The sequence below is a fragment of the Hyperoodon ampullatus genome (genome assembly GCF_949752795.1).
Source record: "Hyperoodon ampullatus genome assembly, chromosome: 1".
Lineage (NCBI taxonomy): Eukaryota > Metazoa > Chordata > Mammalia > Artiodactyla > Ziphiidae > Hyperoodon > Hyperoodon ampullatus.
Genome location: NC_136914.1, coordinates 217,436,535 through 217,458,017, shown reverse-complemented (window position 1 = coordinate 217,458,017; position 21,483 = coordinate 217,436,535). Strand labels below are relative to the sequence as shown.

The window sequence follows — 21,483 nt, the reverse complement described above, 5'->3', positions numbered from 1 at the left end:
TGAGAAGAGTTCCATCAACTTGTTCTAAGAGGATCACTCTGGCTCCTCTGTTAAGGCTAGACAGTCCAGAGAGGGAAGCAGGTCAGGTGGGCTGGATCTGTGACATACTTGCAGGTAGAGCCAGCAGGATAATACAGGTGTGCTAAACTGTGATACAACAGATACATTCCTGGGGCACAGAACACTGGGGAACAGTGAGGAGGGGGCACCTTACCCAGCTATGGGCATCAAGGAAGTCTTCCTGGAGGAAAAGATGAAGTCTTGAAGGCTATGGAAAAGTGAGCCAAGTGAGCTGAGCAAAAGTGGGAGCTGAGAGGCCACATGGGCCTCTAATAAGCTGGTTTCATGTTTCCAGAAGGGAAGGCAAAGCAAGGGAGGGCAAAGGCCAGCTGCCTGTAAGTGGCCCAGCCTGAGCCAGCACTGTTAGGGCTTTTACATGTTTTATCTCATTGGATCCACAACAAAAGCAAAATAGGTACAATTACTGTCATCATTTTACAGATGAGAAGGTAGATTTGGAGATACTGATTTGACCAGGGTCACACAACCAAGTAGTGGATGGTGCTGGGTCCCCAACCCAGGACTCCTGAGGAGCCCCCTCAACACCCTAAACATCCACACGTCTTCCACACATAACCCCCACCCACCCCAGTGCTGGGGAATGGGGTGGAAGGCGAAAGGAAGGCACGTTTTTCTCTGCAAATGGTCCCTACCTGATCTGGTATCCAACAGAAGGAGCTGGATTTGCCCCGGCGCTGGGGAAAAACTCTTGGGCAGAGAGAGAGATAGTGCACTGAAATCAGGGCCAGCTTCACGGGCTGGCAGCAGGGCCCGACACTTAACTTAGAGGGGCCCCGGAGTTTCGGTATAATGCTCTGAGGTCGACTTTTGAAAATTGGCAGTCTTTTTTAAATAAGGGGTGCCACGTTTTCATTTTTCACTGGGCCACGCAAATTATGTAGCGAGTCCTGACTACCCGTACTACACGGGTACGCTGGACTTTAGGTGCAATTGAAGAGATTTTCGAGGGTGATATCCAAAAGCCTGTGCTGGGGGGTGGGGGGTTGGACGCTGCAGGAGCGCAGGGCGAGGCTGTGGAAGGCGCCACACGCCACCTGATCGGGTCTTCGCGGTAGGTACAGTGATCTGGGGGTTCCATAGGTAACCCCTCTAGGCCTGAGGCGACCAGGCTATCCGAAAGGGCGGAGCAAGGGTGGGAGGCCTTGACCTGTGGGAGAGGTGGACTCACGGCAACAGCGGGCGCGCGGGGCCCGGGGCGCTGGCGCGTGGTAACACCGAGCAGCGGGCGTGCAGGCACCCAGGCGCCGGAACAGCCGGCGCGTGATGAGGAGGAGCGGCGGGCGCGCGGCCCCGGGAGCGGGGAAAGGGGACGCGCGCGCCCGGGGCGGGGCTCGCCGCCCGGCTCCTCCTCCGCGCCGGCCCAGGCGGCCGCGGCCTTTCCCGGGAGCTCGTAGGTCTCAGGAAGAGGAGCAGCAGGGGGAAGAAGCGCGGGGGCCGGTTGGCTCCTAGGGTGCAGCGGCGCCGCAGCCCGCATGGAGCCCAACGTGCGCTTCTGGATCACCGAACGCCAAGTACGGCCCGGGCCTGGCGCGTCTGGGGACGGGGAGGGCGTGGGCCGCGCGGCGTGGAGTCGCCGCTGGCCGCGGTGACCTTGGGCAGGCCACGTGGTCGCAGCACCCGCCTTCCCATTTCAGACCCCGGGAGGGGACGAAGGAAACCCAAGCTTGCCGGATGCCGACGGCCATGGCTGTTACCGTGCGTGGCCTCTGCCCCAGGCCTCGCTAGCGAGGGTCGCACAGTATTCCCCTGCAGATCTCACGAACTTAGGAGTCACTCCCCACCACTCAGGGGTCTGCCTTCCGCTGCCTAAGCTGTTGCTGGGCATCAGGTTGGAGAGGAACAGGTCCTCCCAGGTGGCCCCAGCTTCCCTGAGTCTGTAGGCTCAGCCACCGGACAGTGAGACTCGGGGCTGCGGGAAGCCGCCATGGCCGGAAAGTAACCTGGGCCCCATCTCAGAGTGGGGCTGGGCGGCGCTGTCCAGTAGAAGTAGGATGGGAGACGCATAGGTAATTCCAGATTTTCTAGTAGCCACATTAACAAACGTGGCTTTTAAAATTTAAATTTTAATAATATATTGCATTTAGCCCAACAGATATAAATATTAACATTTCAACATGTAGTTGATATAGAAAACTATGAATGAGATATTTTACCTCCTTTTCTGTAGGAAGTCTTCGAAATCCCGTGTATGTTTTTACACGTACAGCACATCTCAGTTTGGCCTGGCCACATGTGGCTAATTGGACAGCACAGTTCTAGAGTGTTCTCTTTCAGCCTTTACCTAAAGTAGAGCCTAGCCTGATTCTCTTAGGTGGGGATGTTGAGGAAGCACAGGGTACTCAAGGTGTCCTGGCAGAGCCAGGCCTCAAAGCTGAAACCACTGCAAAATTTGGGGACTTTTAGGAGCAAACCATGCCTGCTTTCTCCATATGTGAACTGCCTTTATTGAGCCTTCACTGGGGTGTCTGGTTCTTTATGACTAGAGCTAAGCCTTATAACCACCGCAGGAGGGTGAAGAAACAGATTCTGAGACCTTTCTAGGTAGTGCTTCAAGGTCATATGTGGGGTGTCAACATAGGCCCATTTGACCCCAAAGTCTGGGCTTTTAACCCTCAAGAGCACTTTGATAGTGGAGTGGTTAAGAGCACAGGCCATTGGGTCATTTCCTGGTTGGGTTTCCTTGAATCCATTCATGAGTCCTTGGAAGCCTCAGTTTCCTCACCTGTAAGATGGGGATGTTATGAGGATTCCAGGAGATGCTGCAAGAGGAAGGCCCTATTAGGTTCTCAAAAATAATGTTAACTGCTGTTATTACCATGTATCTTGGTTTTTCTGCTGCCATTAACCTCTCTGGTGCTGTTGCCCCTCTTAAGTCTTTTATTCAAAGATTTCTTCAGTGGACAGAATTATTGGATCCTACAAATTTGGTCGTTTCAATTGTAAGTATTTTCTTGTTTTCAGAGATAGTGAATTTCACATTTTATTCTGAAACGTGAAGACTGTGTGTCCCTTTTGAAAGCAGCTGAGATAACAGAATCCATATATATTATCATGTTTTTATTCCTTGTGAATGAGCTTGTTGGATTGGAAGGGTGGTACATAAAAGCAGACATCTATTTAACAGGTAGTAACAAAGGGGATCCAAGCAAACCTCCCTCATAATGGAGGACAGATTGGCAAAGCTAGTTGCAGACCTTGACCTAGGGTTCTAAGGGCAAGGTATAGCAAGGACTTGGGGGAGGTTGTTTAGAGAAGGCAGGGAGGGAGGGAGGGCCAGGGAGGAAATGTCAGGAAGAGCCGACTGTAAGCAAAATGGGGGAGGGGGGACCAAGTGGGCCATGTCACCCAGTTACTGGGTTTGTTTGTTTTTTTCCTGCTGCGCAGCGCAGCATGTGGGGCCTTAGTTCCCTGACCAGGGATCGAACCTGTGTCCCCTGCAGTGGAAGCGTGGAGTCTTACCCTCTGGACTGCCACAGAAGTCCTCCTGGGGCTTTTATTTTAATTCAGGTGAACCAGGCACTTCTTGAAGGTCCTTGTGTGTCATTCAGACGAGGGGGGTTTGTACCTAGCCAGGTGGTGAGTAACCAGAAGGGACCAGACTGAGAACAGTTCAGGGGGTGGATGGCTCAGCTGTCCAAGTAAAAGATGAGAGTTTGAACCAGCTGTGGCTGAGGGATGAAGAGGAGGAGAGACCCTGTCACCAGCAATGACCCTCGGGGCCAGATCCACAGGGATGCTCCTGTCCTTGTGCTCAGGTGTTCCATATAGTCTTGTTTATAATAGAGAAAAACAAGAAACAAGCTGAATGCCCATCAGTAGGGAAATAGAGAAATATAATGTAGTATATTCATGCAGTGGAATACTGATTAGCTGTTAAAAATGATCTGGTGATCGACCTATGGTATAAAGTGGAAACATATGATATGTGTGCTGTTAAATGGAAAACATGGTATCCATGATGTTTTGTAAAGAAAGCAAGATGCATATAGTACAGCATTTATGCGAATTACAACATAAAAAACCAAAACTACATATTTGTTTTATGGATACATGTATTCATGTATGTACAAATATAAACAATGGACTGGAAGTTTATACCTTGAATTCATAATAGTGGTTACCTCTGATAGAATGGAGAGGAAATTGAGACTGGGGGTGATGGATCTTTTGGGGGGAAAAATTAGAAACAAATATAACGGAATGTTCACAGTTGTTGATTCTGGGTGAGGGGCTTGTATGTAATCATTTTTTTAATTTCCTTGTTTAATTTTTTTACTCAGATTAAGTAAAACAGAAGAGAGAAAATAAGACTGAACTGATTAGATGTGGGTATGAGAGAGAGAGAAGGGACTTCCAGGTTTCTGACCTGTGTGGCCAGGAGGATGGTGACAGTCGGAGAGGAACCAGTGGAGGGGATGGGGCAGGTGGCAGCAGCAGTGGGGTAAGCCACTGGGGCTGTCTGAGAAGCAGGGTGGGGGACTTCCCTGGTGGGCCAGTGGTTAAGGAGCTTCCAGTGCAGGGGGTACGGGTTCAGTCCCTGGTTGGGGAACTAAGATCCCACGTGCCGTGAGGTGTGGCCAAAAAAATAAATGAAAAAAAAAAAGAAGAAGCTGGGTGGTCTGAATCTGAATGACACACAGGACTATCTAATGGAAACTCAGGGGGTACAGAGCCTTAGCTCCACGTTGCTTTAAAATTAAAATCAGGTGTGAGTGAACAGGTGCTTCTTAAATCTGTGGATAAATCTGAACAGTGTTGAGATCATTGCTTGATTTCCTTGTCTCTGATTATAGGAAAAAATAGAAAAATCAAGGCAGCTATTGTTAACCCATGAAGATGCATCCAGAAGTGACTTGGAGGACAAAAGGGTATGACTCTTGTTCCCAGGTGTGCCTGGCTCAAGGCTGAGTGGGGTTGCCTTGAGGTGATTTTACTTGCATGGTCTGAAATCAGGTGGGATTTTGCCATTGTAAACACTGCCCAGTTGGGTTCGCTTTTTAAATGTAGGTAGGATTCCTTCTCGTAAACCAGATTAATGTTAGTTACTAGTGTTAGGAGCTGGTATTAAGAAGAAAAGGCGTAGTGTTCCTCCTGTGCAGCAGATATTTGCAGTTGCAATATCTGTTGTGAGGATTCTCTGTAGCTGATTCCTGGAGCCCCATGGCAAATTCCAGAATTCAGGCAGGCCTCCAGAGTGAGAACCTACTTCCTGCCCAAAGACTCAAACCAAGTGTTTGTTATCTACCTTGCGGTGTACGGGGCTTTCCGGAGGCCACAGACATCAGTCCCTCGAGGCAGCCTGCGGAAAGCTCACGCACTTAACTTGGTTTTTCTGAGAACTTGTTGGGGCCTCTGAGCTCACAGCCTGGCTCTGTTACAAGTGACTTGGCTAATGGCGTGGTCTGCGCACAGTCCACTCTGCTCTGAGCCAGGAGAGGCTGGCTGCACTCAGGGACTCGCCCGAGGGGACGAGTTAGGTGTTGGCCTCTCCTAGTTTAGAGACTTGGGACTTTTTAATGTTTTGGTCATTTTCGTGTGGATCTTCTCTTTGCTTCCTGTCAGTTCATTCGTTTGATTCACTTGTTTTGATTTGTTCAGTCCCTGTGGTAGAAAACAGTTTGCCCTCCAGTCTCGGAAAGGTGGAGCAAAGTTGGCACCAGAAATGAGACTGTAGAGGAGATATTCTGGCTGCTAAGCCACCTTTAAAAGCTATTGCTTGGTTTTTCTCTTTTTAGGTACAAGAAGCTTGGAAGAGAAGTCTCGTAAGTTTCAGCCCCGTCCTAATTTTTAGCCTAAGATAAGAAAACCAAACATCAGACTCACCTTTGTGTTTACCCTTCTGAAGTCAACAGTGCATCCTGACAATAGCAGGCTGATCCCTGGTCCTTTTCGACCTGCAGGTGAGTTGAGTCTAATTTTCAGAGTGGTTTGTAACCTTTAGAAAACCTTGCCTCCCTCTAGTCAAGTGTTTGGTTCCCCTGGCAACCAGCCCCCTCCCTTAGGTGCTTTCCCAGGGTCACTGCATTGACATTATCTCAGGTGTGGTTGAAAGGGGCTTGTTATGAAGAATAAGAGACACTCCTTTCACCTTTATCGCTCTTCTCACTTAGGAAATTTCAGGGGTTTTAGGCTGTGTGCCAGGAGCAGGGATGAAGAGCAAGTATACATGTCTTATTATAAGTCCCAGTGTCACAGATGTATTGAATTCATGTGGAAGGGTGAACAAGGACCGGGAACAAGGGACCACTTACCTTCAGTGGGCAGGAGCCTGGTCAGATGTAACTCTGCTGCGCTGATTTAAAGTTCTGCCACGTGCACAGCTATTATTTTTATTAGGAACAAAAAAGCACGTGTAAAAAATACCCTTTGACGTCCATGCCTTCATTCGGCCTGAGAAGAGGTTTTTGGGTGGGTGCTTTTCCACCCACTCTGCTGTCACTGACCCTCTTGTCTTTTTTGCCAGCTTTCCTGCCTTTCACGGCGCCCATGGTGAGTAAGCTGCCGCTCACCGCTCTGAAGCTGGGGGCTTAGGAAGATGTCCCCCCATCTCCTAAGCTCAGTGGCTGGTGTCCTCCAGCTCTGGACCTCTGTCCCGTGACTGCCTGATAGATGGTTAGGACCCTGCACCTCCGACCCTTGTCCACTCCCCACCCCACTCCCACCTATCCCTCCCCGGGCACCAGGGCCTCTTGAGGGTTCACAGTGTCATAAGGTAATCCTTTCTTTGAACACCTAGTGTGTGCAAAGCGCTATGGAGCAGATTGATGAGTTAAGATGTGCTCCCTGGCACAAGCCCGTGTCACTGGCTGTCACCTTCTCTCCGCAAGCCCTCCCCTGGAAACCGGAATCGCCCCCAGCGAGGCCGTCCGCCTTGGCTCTTGTGAGGCGCTCTCACCAAGTGACAGCACTCCTCTGCCCCTGCAGGTGCTGCTGCTTAGCTGCCCTGCTCAGTTGCCTGGAGATGGGGGCCACTGCGAGGCACCCAGGGGCTCCCAGTGCCCGTGGGTGCCCATCCAACGTCACCTGTCCACTGCCCACTAGCCCCCTGCATCGCACCTTCCTCTACTTTCCCTGCTCCTGGGGTCTCAGGTCCGCATCTCCCTGGGGAAGTTCTTTGCGCCACAAGCCCTCCCTCCCCCCAGACACTCACAACTCTGCTTTATTTTCTTTTCTATTTTATTTTTTTAATTGGAGTATAGTTGATTTACCATGTTTCAGGTTTACAGCAAAGTGATTCAGTTATACATATATATCTGTTCTTTTTCAGATTCTTTTCCATTGTAGGTTATTACAGGATATTGAATCTAGTTCCCTGTGCTACACAGTAGGTCCTTGTTGTTTATCTGTTTATTTTATAATATATATAGTAATCTGTATCTGCTTTATTTTCTTTACAGGTATTTCTGTCAATGCTGCCCGTAAAAAGTCTAAAGTCCATGATTTTACCTCAGGTAGCAACTCTTTCTGTTTCGTAATTATTGGATTTTTTGTGCTTGAAACCAGAATGTGACATGTTAGCCTCTGTCTTCCCGCAGGCTTCCTTCTACACCTACAGTACAGTCTTCAACATTGTCAATGGAAATGCAAGTTATGTGAGTATTATGAGGCCCAGAGGGTATGCAATTTCATATTGTTTCTTTTGGCGATTTTGTGTGTTTGTTTTCATTATCTTTCCTGGGTAAAACTCTGGTATTTGCTAAATATGAACTTTTGTTTTTCCCTAGGATCGTCGCCCCCATGAGAGTATCTTAGTAGGAGCAGGAGTGATTGCTTCTTCCACCTTTTTTGGAGTGTGTATTTTAGAAATCTGTCGAATCTTTTTTATTCCTCAGAATCAAAATTTTACGTTCTAACTTAATTTAGAAAGTGTGATTAAGACATAAAGAAGAAAATAAAAGTCATCTGTAATCCTATCACCCCAAAATTGTGTGATTATTTTCCAGGTTTCTAGGCATGGGCTCAGTACTGTTATCTTTAAAAACAAATTAATTCAGGGGACTTGCTTGGCAGTCCAGTGGTTAAGACTCTGCGCTTCCACTGCAGGAGCTGTGGGTTCGATTCCTGGTCAGGAAACTAAGATCCCACATGCAGCGCGGCACGGCCAAAAAAAAAAAAAATTTATTCATGTTTATAAACATGTTACACAAATTGTGTATTGCTTTAGATGTCAGGATACTGATAGGAGAAAATGTAGATTTCAGAGTCCAGTAAGCCTGGGTTCACATCTTGGCTCAAACTCTTAATGGCTTAGTAACTCTGGACAAGTTCTGTAGCCTCTCTTAAGTCTCCAAGAGTTCCTCTGATGATCCAGGAGAACACGTCAGTGTTGCAGGAATTAAAACAAGAAATACACGGAGAGCACTTGCAGGGGTCTGACCTGTAACAGGAAGTAAGTTGACACTAGCTCTCTGCTGGTTCCATGCAGTAATGATTTTTCTCTCTTATTTTCTAGTTATTCCCTCGTTTGCTCCAAGTAAGATTTTCACTGAACAGCATTTTGAGCAGAAACGTCATTCCTGTCATCATTCTCGGTAAGCAGGGAGCCTCCCTCCATCTTCAGGGATACCCAAGTCTCTGGGCCACACTGTGGCTGATGAGGGCCACTGTTTGCATCTTGCCGGTGCCCCCAGGCCCAAATTAGGTCTTTGGTTTGAGAGGTGACACTTTCTCTGTAGATACCCCTTTAGTTGTCCAAGGGTGAACACAAACCTGGAAACACAAATTACATTTGAAAGACTCTGTACAAGCCCTGTCCATGTATTATTTCATTTAATCTTGACAACAACTTAGGGGTAGGTAGTAGTATTATTCCCATTTACAGATGAGGAGACTGAGTCGAGGGGAGGCTAGGGAACTTTTCTGGGGTTTCACAGGGAGAAAGTGGTGGTCTAGGGGATTCCAACCCAGTGGTCTGACTCCAAGGGAGTGACAGAGCTATTAACCAACTGTTTTAACTGTTTTGCCAGCCTGCAAGTTCACTAGTTCACGCTCCACATTTGGGTTTGGGAATCGTAGCAGCTTGAAGAGTTAGCAGAATTATGTCAGTGGTAAACTTTGGGAAATTATGTTACAGAAACTTGGTCAAAGCAGCTTCAGTAGGGAGTTCCCCAGTGGTCCAGTGGCTAAGACTGCACTTCCACTGCAAGGGGCACAGGTTCGATCCCTGGTCATGGAACTAAGATCCCACTTTGCACGTGGTGCGGCCAAAGAAACATAAAAAAAAAACAGCTTCAGCAAAGCAGGTAGGCGTATTTCAAGGACCCCAGGGTTTCTCCGGGAATCCAGTCAGGGGTGTCAGAACCTGGTGCTAGTTTGTGGTCAGGATCCAAGACTGAGAGCCCAGCAATTCTGACCCTGCCCCACAGCCCAGAGGAGAGCTTGGTTGGCCCAGTACCACCCGAGGATCAGGAAGTGCAACCATCAAAGAAACAGGCGTGACACTTGAAAAGATGTTGCTTTATTGGACTGACACTTATCTCTCTGTTGTGTGTTTTCTTCTTTACATCCACAGCCCAACTCAGCGGAATGAATGTGGTTGCATCGAGAAGTTTGGAGCCCCTGCGAGGGATTGAGGTCATGGACAAGGAAGGCAGTGTCATAGGCTATTCCAGAAAAGCTGGGACAAAGGTAGGGGGACGCACAAGATGGAGCTGTAAGCTGCTTGCCTTTTGGGCAAAGAATTGAATTGCCTGTTTGAGAGTTGGTAACAAATTCATGTCTCCCTTCAACCTTTTCTTATCTGTCTTTTCTTACGATGCTGAGAGAGAGAATTTACATTTTGTACGCTGGTGTTTATTTTTTAAATTAAAAAAATTTTTTAATCTGTTCTCTGCAGTAAGATCTTTCTCTTTTTATGAATTTATTTATTTTATTTATTTTTTATTTTTGGCTGCGTTGGGTCTTCGTTGCTGCGCGCGGACTTTCTCTAGTTGTGAGCGGGGGCTACTCTTCTCTGTGGTGTGCGGGCTTCTCATTGCGGTGGCTTCTCTTGTTGTGGAGCATGGGCTCTACGTGCGTGGGCTTCAGTAGCTGTGGCATGAGGGCTCAGTAGTTGTGGCTCGCGGGCTCTAGAGCACAGGCTCAGTAGTTGTGGCATACAGGCTTAGTTGCTCCACGGCATGGGGGATCTTCCCGGACCGGGGCTTGAACCCGTGTCCCCTGCATTGGCAGGTGGATTCTTAACCACTGAGCTACCAGGGAAGCCCCACCCTGATGTTTAAAAGGTGATGCATTAGTCTGGGTTCTCCAGGGAAACAGAACCAATAGGATATCTGCCTATCTATCTATCATCTATCTATATATATAGTAAGACATTTATTTTAAATAATTGGCTTGTGCAGTTTTTGCACTGGGAATGTATAGGGCAGGCCTGAAAGCTGGAAAGTCAGGAGCTGATGCTGCGGTCTTGAGGCAGAATTTCTTCTTTGGGAAACCTCAGATTTTGCTCTGAAGGCTTTCCAACTGATTGGATGAGGTCCATCCACCCTATGGAGGGTAATCAATCTCCTTTACTTAAAGTCAACTGATTGTAGATGTTAATCACACCCCCACAGCAACACCTCGGTTGTGTTTGATTAAATACCTGGGGACTACATCCCAGCCAAACTGACCCCTAAGATGGGTCACAGATAGATGTCCGCCAAACGTTTGGACCCCATCTGAAGGTGAGATCTTGTCCTCCAAGCTCAGCATCTGCCCTCCCAGCCTGCTCTGTACTTGGGGAAGTCAGTGGACATGTCTCTGGGTTTAAGAGAAGCCCTCCGTGTCCACCTCCCAGTGGATTTTCTTAGAGTCTTCATCTTTAAGGACCAGTCTGCTGTGAAGAATGGCCTGAGGAAATCCAATGCTCTGACCTAAAACTCCTCTAAAAGGCCTCCATTTCTAAGACTTCTTATTGTTAAGTAGTTTACTCTTTTGCTCAATCCAACACAGTAGCTTCTGTCTGCATTCAGCTCAAAGAACCTGCAGTAGTCTATGGTTTCATTTTGGGTATAGACTTAAAAAAAAAAATACCTTTCAGGAAGTGAGATCTTTTTTGATCTCTGTGGAGTGACTTTAGCTAAAGAACTGTAACGTGAGGCAGTTGCTCACAAAGCAAAGAGAGTAGCTGGGCCTCTCACAGTGTCTGCGTTCAAGAGGGCTCCCTGAACCAGCGGGACCTCCTTCTGCCCAGAATGCTGGTAGGAAAGGCGGTCAGATAAGATGGCCTCTCAGTCGATCAGTAAATACATCATTATTTGGCTCATGAAACATGTTACTCTAAATCCTGTCACTATTTACAAAGCTGAATTGTAAACCACTGGATACATGCTACAGTATTCCCACCAGCCCATCTAATAGCAGGTCTGGAAATAGTGGCCACCTTTCTAAGTGAATTACAACAGGGACATCATAATTGCAAGTAACAGGAGAGAAATTGCTGCCAGAAATGAAATACCTTGTTTTGGAGATGAAGGTTCTATGTTTAAGAATCCACCCTAAACGGTCCACCAGAGGGCAGACAGCAGAAGCAAGAAGAACTACAGTTCTGCAGCCTGTGGAAGGAAAACCACATTCACGGAAAGATAGACAAAATGAAAAGTCAGAGGACTTGGTACCAGATGAAGGAGCAAGATAAAACCCCAGAAAAACAACTAAATGAAGTGGAGATAGGCAACCTTCCAGAAAACGAATTCAGAATGATAGTGCAGATGATCCAGGACCTCAGAAAAAGAATGGAGACAAAGATCAAGAAGATGCAAGAAATGTTTAACAAAGACGTAGAAGAATTAAAGAACAAACACCTAGAAGAATTAGAGAACAAACAAGCAGAGATGAACAATACAATAACTGAAATGAAAAATACACTAGAAGGAATCAATATCAGAATAACTGAGGCAGAAGAATGGATAAGTGACCTGGAAGACAGAATGATGGAATTCACTGCCATGGAACAGAATAAAGAAAAATGAATGAAAAGAGATGAAGACAACCTAAGAGACCTCTGGGACAACATTAAACAACAACATTCGCATGATAGGGGTCCCAGAAGGAGAAGAGAGAGAGAAAGGACCCAAGAAAGAGATTTGAAGAGATTATAGTTGAAAACTTCCCTAACATGGGAAAGGAAATAGCCACCCAAGTCCAGGAAGCACAGAGAGTCCCAGGCAGGAGAAACCCAAGGAGAAACACACCGAGACACATAGTAGTCAAACTGACAAAAATTAAAGACAGAAAAATTATTGAAAGCAACAAGGGAAAAACGACAAATAACATACAGGGGAACTCCCATAAGGTTAACAGCTGATTTCTCAGCAGAAACTCTACAGGCCAGAAGGGAGTGGCACGACATACTGAAAGTGATGAAAGGGAAGAACCTACAACCAAGATTACGCTACCCGGCAAGGACCTCATTCAGACTCGACGGAGAAATCAAAAGCTTTACAGACAAGCAAAAGCTAAGACAATTCAGCACCACCAAACCAGCTCTACAACAAATGCTAAAGGAAATTCTCTAAGTGGGAAACACAAGAGAAGAAAAGGACCTACAAAAAATAAACCCATAACAATTAAGAAAATGGTAATAGGAACATACATATCAATAATTACCTTCAATGTGAATGGATTAAGTGCTCCAACCAAAAGACACAGGCTCACTGAATGACTACAAAAAAAAAGACCCATATATATGCTGTCTACAAGAGACCCACTTCAGACCTAGGGACAGATACAGACTGAAAGTGAGGGGATGGAAAAAGATATTCCATGCAAATGGAAACCAAAAGAAAGCTGGAGTAGCAATACTCATATCAGATAAAATAGACTTTAAAATAAAGAATGTTACAAGAGACAGGGAAGGACACTACATAATGATCAAGGGATCAATCCAAGAAGAAGATACAACAATTATATATGCACCCAACATAGGAGCACCTCAATACATAAGGCAACTGCTAACAGCTATAAAAGAGGAAATCAACAGTAACACAATAATAGTGGGGGACTTTAACACCTCACTTACACCAATGGACAGATCATTCAGACAGAAAATTAATGAGGAAACACAAGCTTTAAATGACACAATAGACCTGATAGATTTAATTGATATTTATAGGACATTCCATCCAAAAACAGCAGATTACACTTTCTTCTCAAGTGCACACGGAACATTCTCCAGGATAGATCACATCTTGGATCACAAATCAAGCCTAGGTAAACTTAAGAAAATTGAAGTCATATCAAGCATCTTTTCTGGCCACAGTGCTATGAGATTAGAAATCAGTTACAGGCTACAAACAACAAATGCTGGAGAGGGTGTGGAGAAAAGGGAACCCTCTTGCACTGTTGATGGGAATGTAAATTGATACAACCACTATGGAGAACAGTATGGAGGTTCCTTAAAAAACTAAAAATAAAACTACCATATGATCCAGCAATCCCACTACTGGGCATACACCCAGAGAAAACCATAATTCAAAAAGACACATGCACCCCAGTGTTCATTGCAGCACTATTTACAATAGCCAGGACATGGAAGCAACCTAAATGCCCATCAAGAGATGAATGGATAAAGAAGATGTGGTACATATATACAATGGAATATTACTCAGCCATAAAAAGGAACGAAATTGGGTCATTTGTAGAGACGTGGATGGACTTGGAGACTGTCATACAGAGTAAGTCAGAAAGAGAAAAACAAATATTGTATGTTAACGCACATATGTGGAATCTAGAAAAATGGTACAGGTGGACCAGTTTGCAGGGCAAAAATAGAGACACAGATGTAGAGCACAAACATATGGACACCAAGGGGGGAAAGTGGTGGTGGTGGAGTAGTGGTGGGATGAATTGGGGGATTGGGATTGACATTATACACTAATATGTATAAAATAGATAACTAATAAGAACCTGCTACTTAAAAAATACATAAAATAAAATTCAAAACAAAAAAAGAATCACCCTAAAGAGACATGTTTAAACAGCTTTATTGAGGAGGAATTTACATAGTATAAAATTCATTGTAAGAGTACAGTTTCATGAATTTTAGTAAAATCAAACAGTTGTGCAACCATCACCACAGTCCAATTTTAGAACATTTTCATCACCCTAAAAATTTTTCATGTGCCCATGTACAGTCACTCCCTTTCCCACCTCCAACCCCAGGAAAACACTGATCTGCTTTAAAATTTATTTATTTATTTATTTTTGGCTGCGTTGGGTCTTCGTTGCTGCACGCGGGCTTTCTCTAGTTGCGGCGAGCGGGGGCCACTCTTCGTTGCGGTGCGTGGGCTTCTCATTGCGGTGGCTTCTCTTCTCTTCCCGTGCGGAGCAGGGGCTCTAGGCACGCGGGCTTCAGTAGTTGTGGCTCACGGGCTCAGTAGTTGTGGCTCACGGGCTCTAGAGTGCAGGCTCAGTAGTTGTGGAACATAGACTTAGTTGCTCCATGGCATGTGGGATCTTTCCAGACCAGGGCTCGAACCTGTGTCCCCTGCCTTGGCAGGCGGATTCTTAACCGCTGTGCCAGCGGGGAAGTCCCCTGATCTGCTTTATATTGTCATAGTTTTACCTTTTCTAGAAGTTTCATACAAGTGAATCATACAATATTTTTGTGTTGGGATTCTTTGACTTTTGAGGTCCGTCCAACTTGGAAGGCATCAGTAGTGTGTGGCTTCTTATCGCTGAGCAGTGTTCCATTGTATGGCTGTACCACGTTTTGCTTGTCCACTCCCCAGGCAATAGATATTGGGATTGTGTCCAGTTTTTGGCTATTACATGTGATGCCGCTCTGACCATTTAGGTACGACTCTTCGTGTGGATATATGTTTGCATTTCTCTTCAACTCACATTTAAGTGCAGGGCATGGGTATCGTTGTGAACTGTTCACAGAGCTGGAGAGAAGAGTGACAGCAAATGTTTAATCCACAAGTTGTTCCTCAGCACCTCCTCCCTGCTGGGCACTGTGCTGGGCTCTGGAGACCCATAGCCTGACCAGTCAGCATCCCTCCTCTCCAGGGGCTGGGGGCGGGGAGGCAGCCTCGGGCCCTGCTAGCTACCCACTTATCTAGCCCAGCTCATGGAGAGAAACTTCCTTTTTTGCATGAAGGCCAATTTAGGGTAAAAGAAAGGTTTGATGGTCTGCTCTTTTTTAAATGTTTATCTTTCTCTTAAGAATAAAGTGTCTGCGACTGTGCGTAAGCATTCTTTTATCACTTCCCTGTCACCGAAAGGTTTATTTTCTTTGGCTAAAATTTCAGAAACTGCGTAACCAGCAATATCTGATTGTAACAGGGCACCTTTGATCAGATTTCAGGAGCCTAGTCCGTGCTGTTTTCCTTGGCCTGGCCGTGTCAGCTACTCAGTTGCAAGCTGTCACGTGTCTTGCAGTGTCTCCTCATGACCGGTGTCTGGTTTGGAATGTCTTCTCTTCCACACGAGACAATTGGAGTGAGGCTGGCCTCGCCTCACTGACGTCGAAGCACAGGGTGCTCAGCAGCCACTTTTCTCCTCCTGGAGTCGAACAGCTTTATCTTGTATTCCTGAAAGTTTATTTTAAAAGCCACCCTTCTTGGTGCCCTCTGTCCTCGTGGGGGAAGGACATTCCCGCAGAGGATCGGATGAGCCGAGCGTTCGTGTCCTAAGCAGAGAACAGGCGTGCTGGGTACAGCAGAGGAGCCCAGACAGCGGGCTGTAGCCCCAGGGTCACAGGGTCATGGGCTTATGGGAGGACAGAAGTGCACAGAACAGAGTTCAGGGGAGGGAATGGTGGGGAGAGTGCCTGTCCATCTTGCGCTGAGTGGTGCTGTGTGCGGAGTTGTGTCTTATCCAGGGCTTGGGTTCTGAAGTTCGCACACAAGTGTCATCTGTAGTCAAAAATTTCCCTTGAAAGTCTCTGACATTGCTCTTGAGTACATGATTGTGTACATATAACCCATACAGTCAATCATATGTTCAATATAGAGGGTAACGTATATTCTAGAAAAGATGACAACATGGTAGGAAATATACATACGTGTTTACGCAAAATACAATTTTATAGCACATTGTTAACTACACAAGCAAAAGATGGGTGCATACAGGAAGACATATTCATGTTACATGTGGGTGCGATGCCACACCAGTGCACTCGGAGCCGGCCTTCCTCCACTGGAAGGGGTGGGAATAACTGGGGGGGGCCTGTTCAGGAGGGGAAGGCCAGTGGCAGAGTCCTGGACTGGAAGGAAAACATGGAGCGGTCCTCAGTGGCAAGTCCAGTCCAGCATTTCCATCAAACGGACTGCCATCTGGTTCTGAGTAAGGATTTGTCTGTCAGCTGCCTTTGCTTGTGCTTGGTATTATATTTGGGGCGGTTTGGAGGAGTGATGGAGACCACTGTGGAGTCAGGGAGGTAAATCCCATCTCCGGTTCCTCTGGCACCAACCCCAGGCATCCTCTGTACGTGTGCACGTCAGGCGCTGCCTTCACCTTTTTGCACGTGCATTGTTTTTCTAAGAGAGAAGGGAGAGCTGCTGTTTGCCGGCCTCTGTCCTGAGTTGCAAGATGCCTGGAAACTGTCTCACTCCACGTGCTAATAAGCTGCTTTCTTTTCATTTCCACTAGGCCATTAAAGACACAGCAACATCCAGAGTTGTGCTGTTTGGGACCTCAGCTTTTATCCCTGAAGTCTTCTCATACTTTTTTAAAAGGTAAGAGGTATGCTCATCTCCCCGGGTAGGAATCAACATTTTAACAATCAAAATTGTATAAAACTTGTCAAGTACTGAACCTGGTTGGAGAGGTGGGAATCAGTTGCTTCAGGAATCTTCCTTCTAAACACGCTTCATCACAGTTAAGACAGTAGGATTGATTTAGGGCAGATGTGCAAATCCGGATGTGCACATTCCAGCAAACCTGGAATCTCGCCCAGGCCCTGTCCTCAGTTAACGTCTGCTCCTTGGGCATGTCCCGGCACCTGCTGAGGCTCGATTCCTCGCTTCTACAATGATGAGTGTGGATGATTTGCGGGTTCTCCCAGCTCTGATATGCTATGAATATTGCTCAAACCTCTTTTTCCCCCTTCATTCCAAGCATGCGTTAAATTAGCTTAAGTGGCCCAGAATCAGTAGACTGCTATCCGTTTTGAGAAGCGAGACATGGCCTGTTAGGAGGAGAGCCTGGCATCAGCCAGTATGAGAGGCCCCACTTGCAGTGAGTAGCTTAGGGCAGAAGGGAGATGCGTTGGTTTAGATACTGGGTACGGTCGGGGTGCGTTGCCTGTGGCAGCTGATCAGAAGCTCTGGTGCAGGACGGTCCTCTCTTCTCCTTCGTGGGTGTTGTCTTCCTTCTCTCCCACCACACACTGGCTTCTTTATGTTGAGGGACGTGACTGCAGCCACCTCCCAGCTCATATCCTCACAGTGTCCTGATGAGAGAGAAAAACACAGCAAGCCCTGGGGGTCTGGGGGCAGGGAATGTCTTCCACTCAGTTCACAAACTCCCAAGGAAGGATTCTGTTGGCCCAGGAGGGGTCACCTGCCTGGTGCTGAACCAGAACCAGTCTGCTCTGTCCAGGTGGTGAGCTCGGAAGTCCCCGCTAGGACCACACAAGGAGCACATTTCAGGAAGTAGCAGTGTCCTGGGCAGAGCCAACTGTTACTTCCCGTGGTCGATCCAGCTAGCTGGGTGTGGGGACTTCTGTTGGGTCGGGGTCTTCCTGAACCTCTCTGGCTGGCCTCAGAGTGGGGGCTTCTGGAAAAGCTGGGGTCCTGCGGTTCATCCCGAGGCCTGCACAGTGGCACCCGCTGTCTGGTGAGGAGAGATGGTCCTCATTTCCCAGTGGGCCTTGGGTGCCTGGAAGGACCTCATGTCATCCCACAGCCATGATGGTGTCCAAGCTGGAGTGACCACCATGGCTCTTCTGACTCAACCCTTTCATTTTGCATCTGAAAAAACTCAAGGCTCAGAAGGGGAAAGTGACTTGCCCAAGAGCACACAGTCTGTCAGTGGCCAAGCCCCAGCCGGACCCCAGGTCTCTGACTCCCAGGATGGGCTTCTTGCACCTTCTTCCCACACTCTCAAAGGTCATGGTCAGAATGTCACATCCGTGTCAGTGTAGCCCAGGGGAGAGCACAGGCTCTAGAATCTGACCTCTCACTTTTAAGAATTTGGAGATTTTTGACAAGGGACTTACACGGTCTGTGGCTGCAGCCTCTTGTTCGTGTGAAGGGTATGATGATAACACAAACCTCATAGGGTCATGGGAGGATCTTATGAGCAAATGCGTGTGAAGTGCTTGACCCGGGCCTGATGTGTAGTGAGCGCTCTGTGGGTGCAGCTGCTAGTATCGCCTGTTTGTGGGGCAAGTGGGAACCAAGTCCGGGCCTGCAGCTGCTGGCAAGACAATTGGACACCATTCGAGCAGAGGGCCGGCCTCTAAAAAAAGCCCTGGTGCCTTGTCTCTTACAGGACCCAGTTTTTCCTGCAGTGTCCGTGGTCACTGTGGACCCTAAAGCTTTCTTGTACTATCCTTGTCATGGGACTGATGGTGCCAGTTTCTTTTAGTATATTCCCACAGATTGGACGGGTAAGTGTCCCCCTTCGACTTCCTCTAAGAATATATATCTCTTTCTTCTCCTCGTTATCAGAGTGAAATAAATTATTCTCCAAAAAAATCTGCGAAATTTACAAAAGTATAAAACAAAGTAACATTATTTATGCATAATCCCATCTCCGAGGTCACCTGTACAATTTTGGATTCTGTTTTTCTTAACTGTATATCTGAAGCATTTTTCTGGGATGTTAAAAAAAACCCTTTGAGATATTTTAAATACTTCATAATATACTATTATGAAGCGACACCCCACCCAGTGGAGCTTTCCACAGTGATGGAAATGTTTTATATCTGTGTTGTCCAATGTGTGTAGCCGCTTATCACATGCGGCTGTTGAGCACTTGAAACGTGGCTAGCGTGACTGAAGAACTGAATTTTTAATCTAGTTTAATTTAATCTTACGTGCTCACATGCAGCTAGTGGCTGCTGTTCTATAGACCAGGGTGTATTATGATCTATGGTGCGTCGGACTGCCTGGACTCAGATTCCCAGCTCTTCCATGACCCTGGTCAATCTGCTTAAACTCTCTGAGGCTTAGTTTCTATTAAAGACAGATGATGATCATAGTACCTCTGCAAAGCCTTGTTGCTGGTATCAAGGACATTATTGATGTAGGAGATATCAATTTCTAGTATTTCTTGGCTGAACATTTCAAATGCTTGTTGCTGTCACCCCCCTGTCCCCAAACCCCACCAAGCAAGTCTTGGCATTTGCTGGACTTTTTAAATACCTTGTTGGTCCAAGGTGGGCATGACGTAGCTAAATGGTGGTCCTGTCCTGCCTAGGGTGGTTTGCAGAGAGAGCCCAAGGCTAAGAGGGATTCTGCCAGGCCCCTGCCCAGGGCACCTCCTTAGACATTACATGGGCCACAGCATTTGTTTGTATTTGAAATTTTCCATAAGAAAGTTTTTAAAAAGTTAGGTTAATGTTTTTTTGTTATAGATTACACATCACTGAAAAGGTTATTGGACATAGATGCTTTCTGAAATTGTGTTGTTTTTTAAACTTGGCTTCTAAGGCAAGAAAACGTCTTAATGTGAATATTAAGAATTTAACTTTGTGTTTTAGATACAGTGCAGTGAGCTTGAAAAGGAAATTCAGTCTGCAACAGAAGAAACAGAACTCTTCTATAACAGAGGGGTGTAGGGGTGAGTTTCAGGTGAATTTGTTTGGTACCTGTGTGAAAACCTTCCTCCAAGGTTTCCGTTTGGACAGCCCTGCCAGAAGTGTCCTGGTACCCCCAGAGGTGTCTGCGCCAACAGGACGGCTTCCGATTACACGTGCCAAGACTGTTTTGAGGCTGATCGTGCCTAGGGTTAAACAAGCTTGGGTGGAAGGAGAGAAACGGGGGCTGTCCTGTCTAACCCACCACAGGGGGTTGCTGAGGGGATGCATGTGTGATACGAGATTCAGTTTTCTATTCGTCAGCCTGTGAAAGGATACTCTGAACTTCCTAATAAACTTTTCTAAAGTTGAGTATTGGAAAACAAAGGAGAGAGGTCCACCCATGTGCCCAAGGCACAGGCATTAAACTGATGGCCCATCTCGAGGTGTATGTGTGGGGAGCCAATGAAGAACTCCAACCCCCAAAGCAATCCTGTCTCCCTTCTCAGCTTACTCCTGTTGGACAGCTGCTTAAAATCTTTGCCAGCTGCTGCCCAGCTCCTCCTTTCTCCTCACTGGCAGGTGACCCTGTCTCCTCCTCCACTGTGAAAGCCAAGGCTATTGGCCTCCTGGCACCAAACCTGCTGACCGCCCTCCACACACGCCCAGCCGCCCCTCCTCCGTGCAGAGTCAGCTGTGCCCCGGGCTTGAGCCCGACCCTTCCTGTTTCCTCAGGGCCTCCGCTCTGCGGCCTCCACTGCGCCTCTGGCTCCAGCCTCCCCGCTCTGCTGCTTCTCAGTAGCAGTTCAACGGCTTGAGTCACCTGCCTCATGAAAAAAGCAAAACCCCCCCTTTGTAGCCAGACTTCTTCAAAGAGTTTTCTACCCTCACTGTTTCCACCCCGCCCTCCACTGCTGAGACTGCTGTCATCCGTGCCCCCCCAGATGCTGGTCATACTGCCACTGCCTCCTGTGCAGGCCTGTCGTGGGGCTCGCTCTCCCCTGCCCAACAGGCCCACGTCCAGCGGCCCCCTGCGCTTTGCCGTCTGGATGTCCACTTGAGACCATCTTTCCCTCCCAGCCTCAGGGAATGGCACCACCGCGTACCAGTTTCGTCAGACAGGACCACTGGCCTCGGCCTTACTCCCCCGTCGCCTCACCCCATTCAGCACTATTGGGCTGAGTCTGTCAAGTCTCTAGAACTCACCCCTCCGCGTCCACTGCCCAGCCCAACAGCATATCCCCTGCTGGTGTCGCTCATCAGTCCATCTCCAGCCCGCTCTTCGAAACCACACCTGCTTTAAAAGCCTTAAATGGCTTCCCAGTACATCAGGATCAAGTCCAGATTCCTTGCCATGGCAGGCGGGAGCCTTTACCTTATTCATCTCTTGCCACTCCCTCTCCTCACTCTGGACTGACATCCAGTTCCTCGGATGTGCTGCGGTCTCTCTTCTCTGGCCTTCCCACCAGCTGTTCCCTCTGTTCTGGGCTGACTCCTTCCTGTGTTTCAGGTCTGACTTGGACGTCAATCACTCTTCTCCAGGAAGCCTTCCAGGATTCACAGTACTGAACTAGGTGCCCTTCCAATGTGCTCCCGTAGTGCTCGTATCATGCCTAGCACTCGCCACACCGCGTGCAATCCCGTTTGCTGACTGTGCACCTTGACAGCAGGAACTGTTGTCTTGGGCATCAAGGAAGCCCCAGGATACGCAGTCCACGGTGTAGAGTAGGTAC

At 47.5% G+C, this 21,483-nt stretch overlaps 1 protein-coding gene across 3 annotated transcripts; it reads left to right on the top strand.

Moving 5' to 3' along the window:
* Nucleotides 1–1,454: 1,454 nt before the first annotated feature.
* On the top strand, nucleotides 1,455–20,116 carry SFXN4 (sideroflexin 4; the record flags this gene model as incomplete). Of its 3 annotated transcripts, XM_079705940.1 has the most annotated exons (14): nucleotides 1,455–1,592; nucleotides 2,955–3,020; nucleotides 4,875–4,949; nucleotides 5,817–5,843; nucleotides 5,927–5,981; nucleotides 6,545–6,570; nucleotides 7,479–7,532; nucleotides 7,617–7,673; nucleotides 7,806–7,871; nucleotides 8,534–8,612; nucleotides 9,593–9,708; nucleotides 16,657–16,742; nucleotides 18,502–18,619; nucleotides 19,715–20,116. In XM_079705940.1, the coding sequence occupies 14 exons, from the start codon at nucleotides 1,554–1,556 to the stop codon at nucleotides 19,790–19,792; spliced, it is 942 nt and encodes a 313-aa protein (XP_079562066.1). In that variant the 3' UTR covers nucleotides 19,793–20,116. The 3 variants fall into 3 exon arrangements, with proteins under 3 accessions (XP_079562066.1, XP_079562067.1, XP_079562065.1); XM_079705941.1 differs by lacking the exon at nucleotides 7,806–7,871; XM_079705939.1 differs by lacking the exon at nucleotides 1,455–1,592 and having other exon boundaries at nucleotides 2,838–3,020.
* Between the last annotated feature and the right edge of the window lie 1,367 nt (nucleotides 20,117–21,483).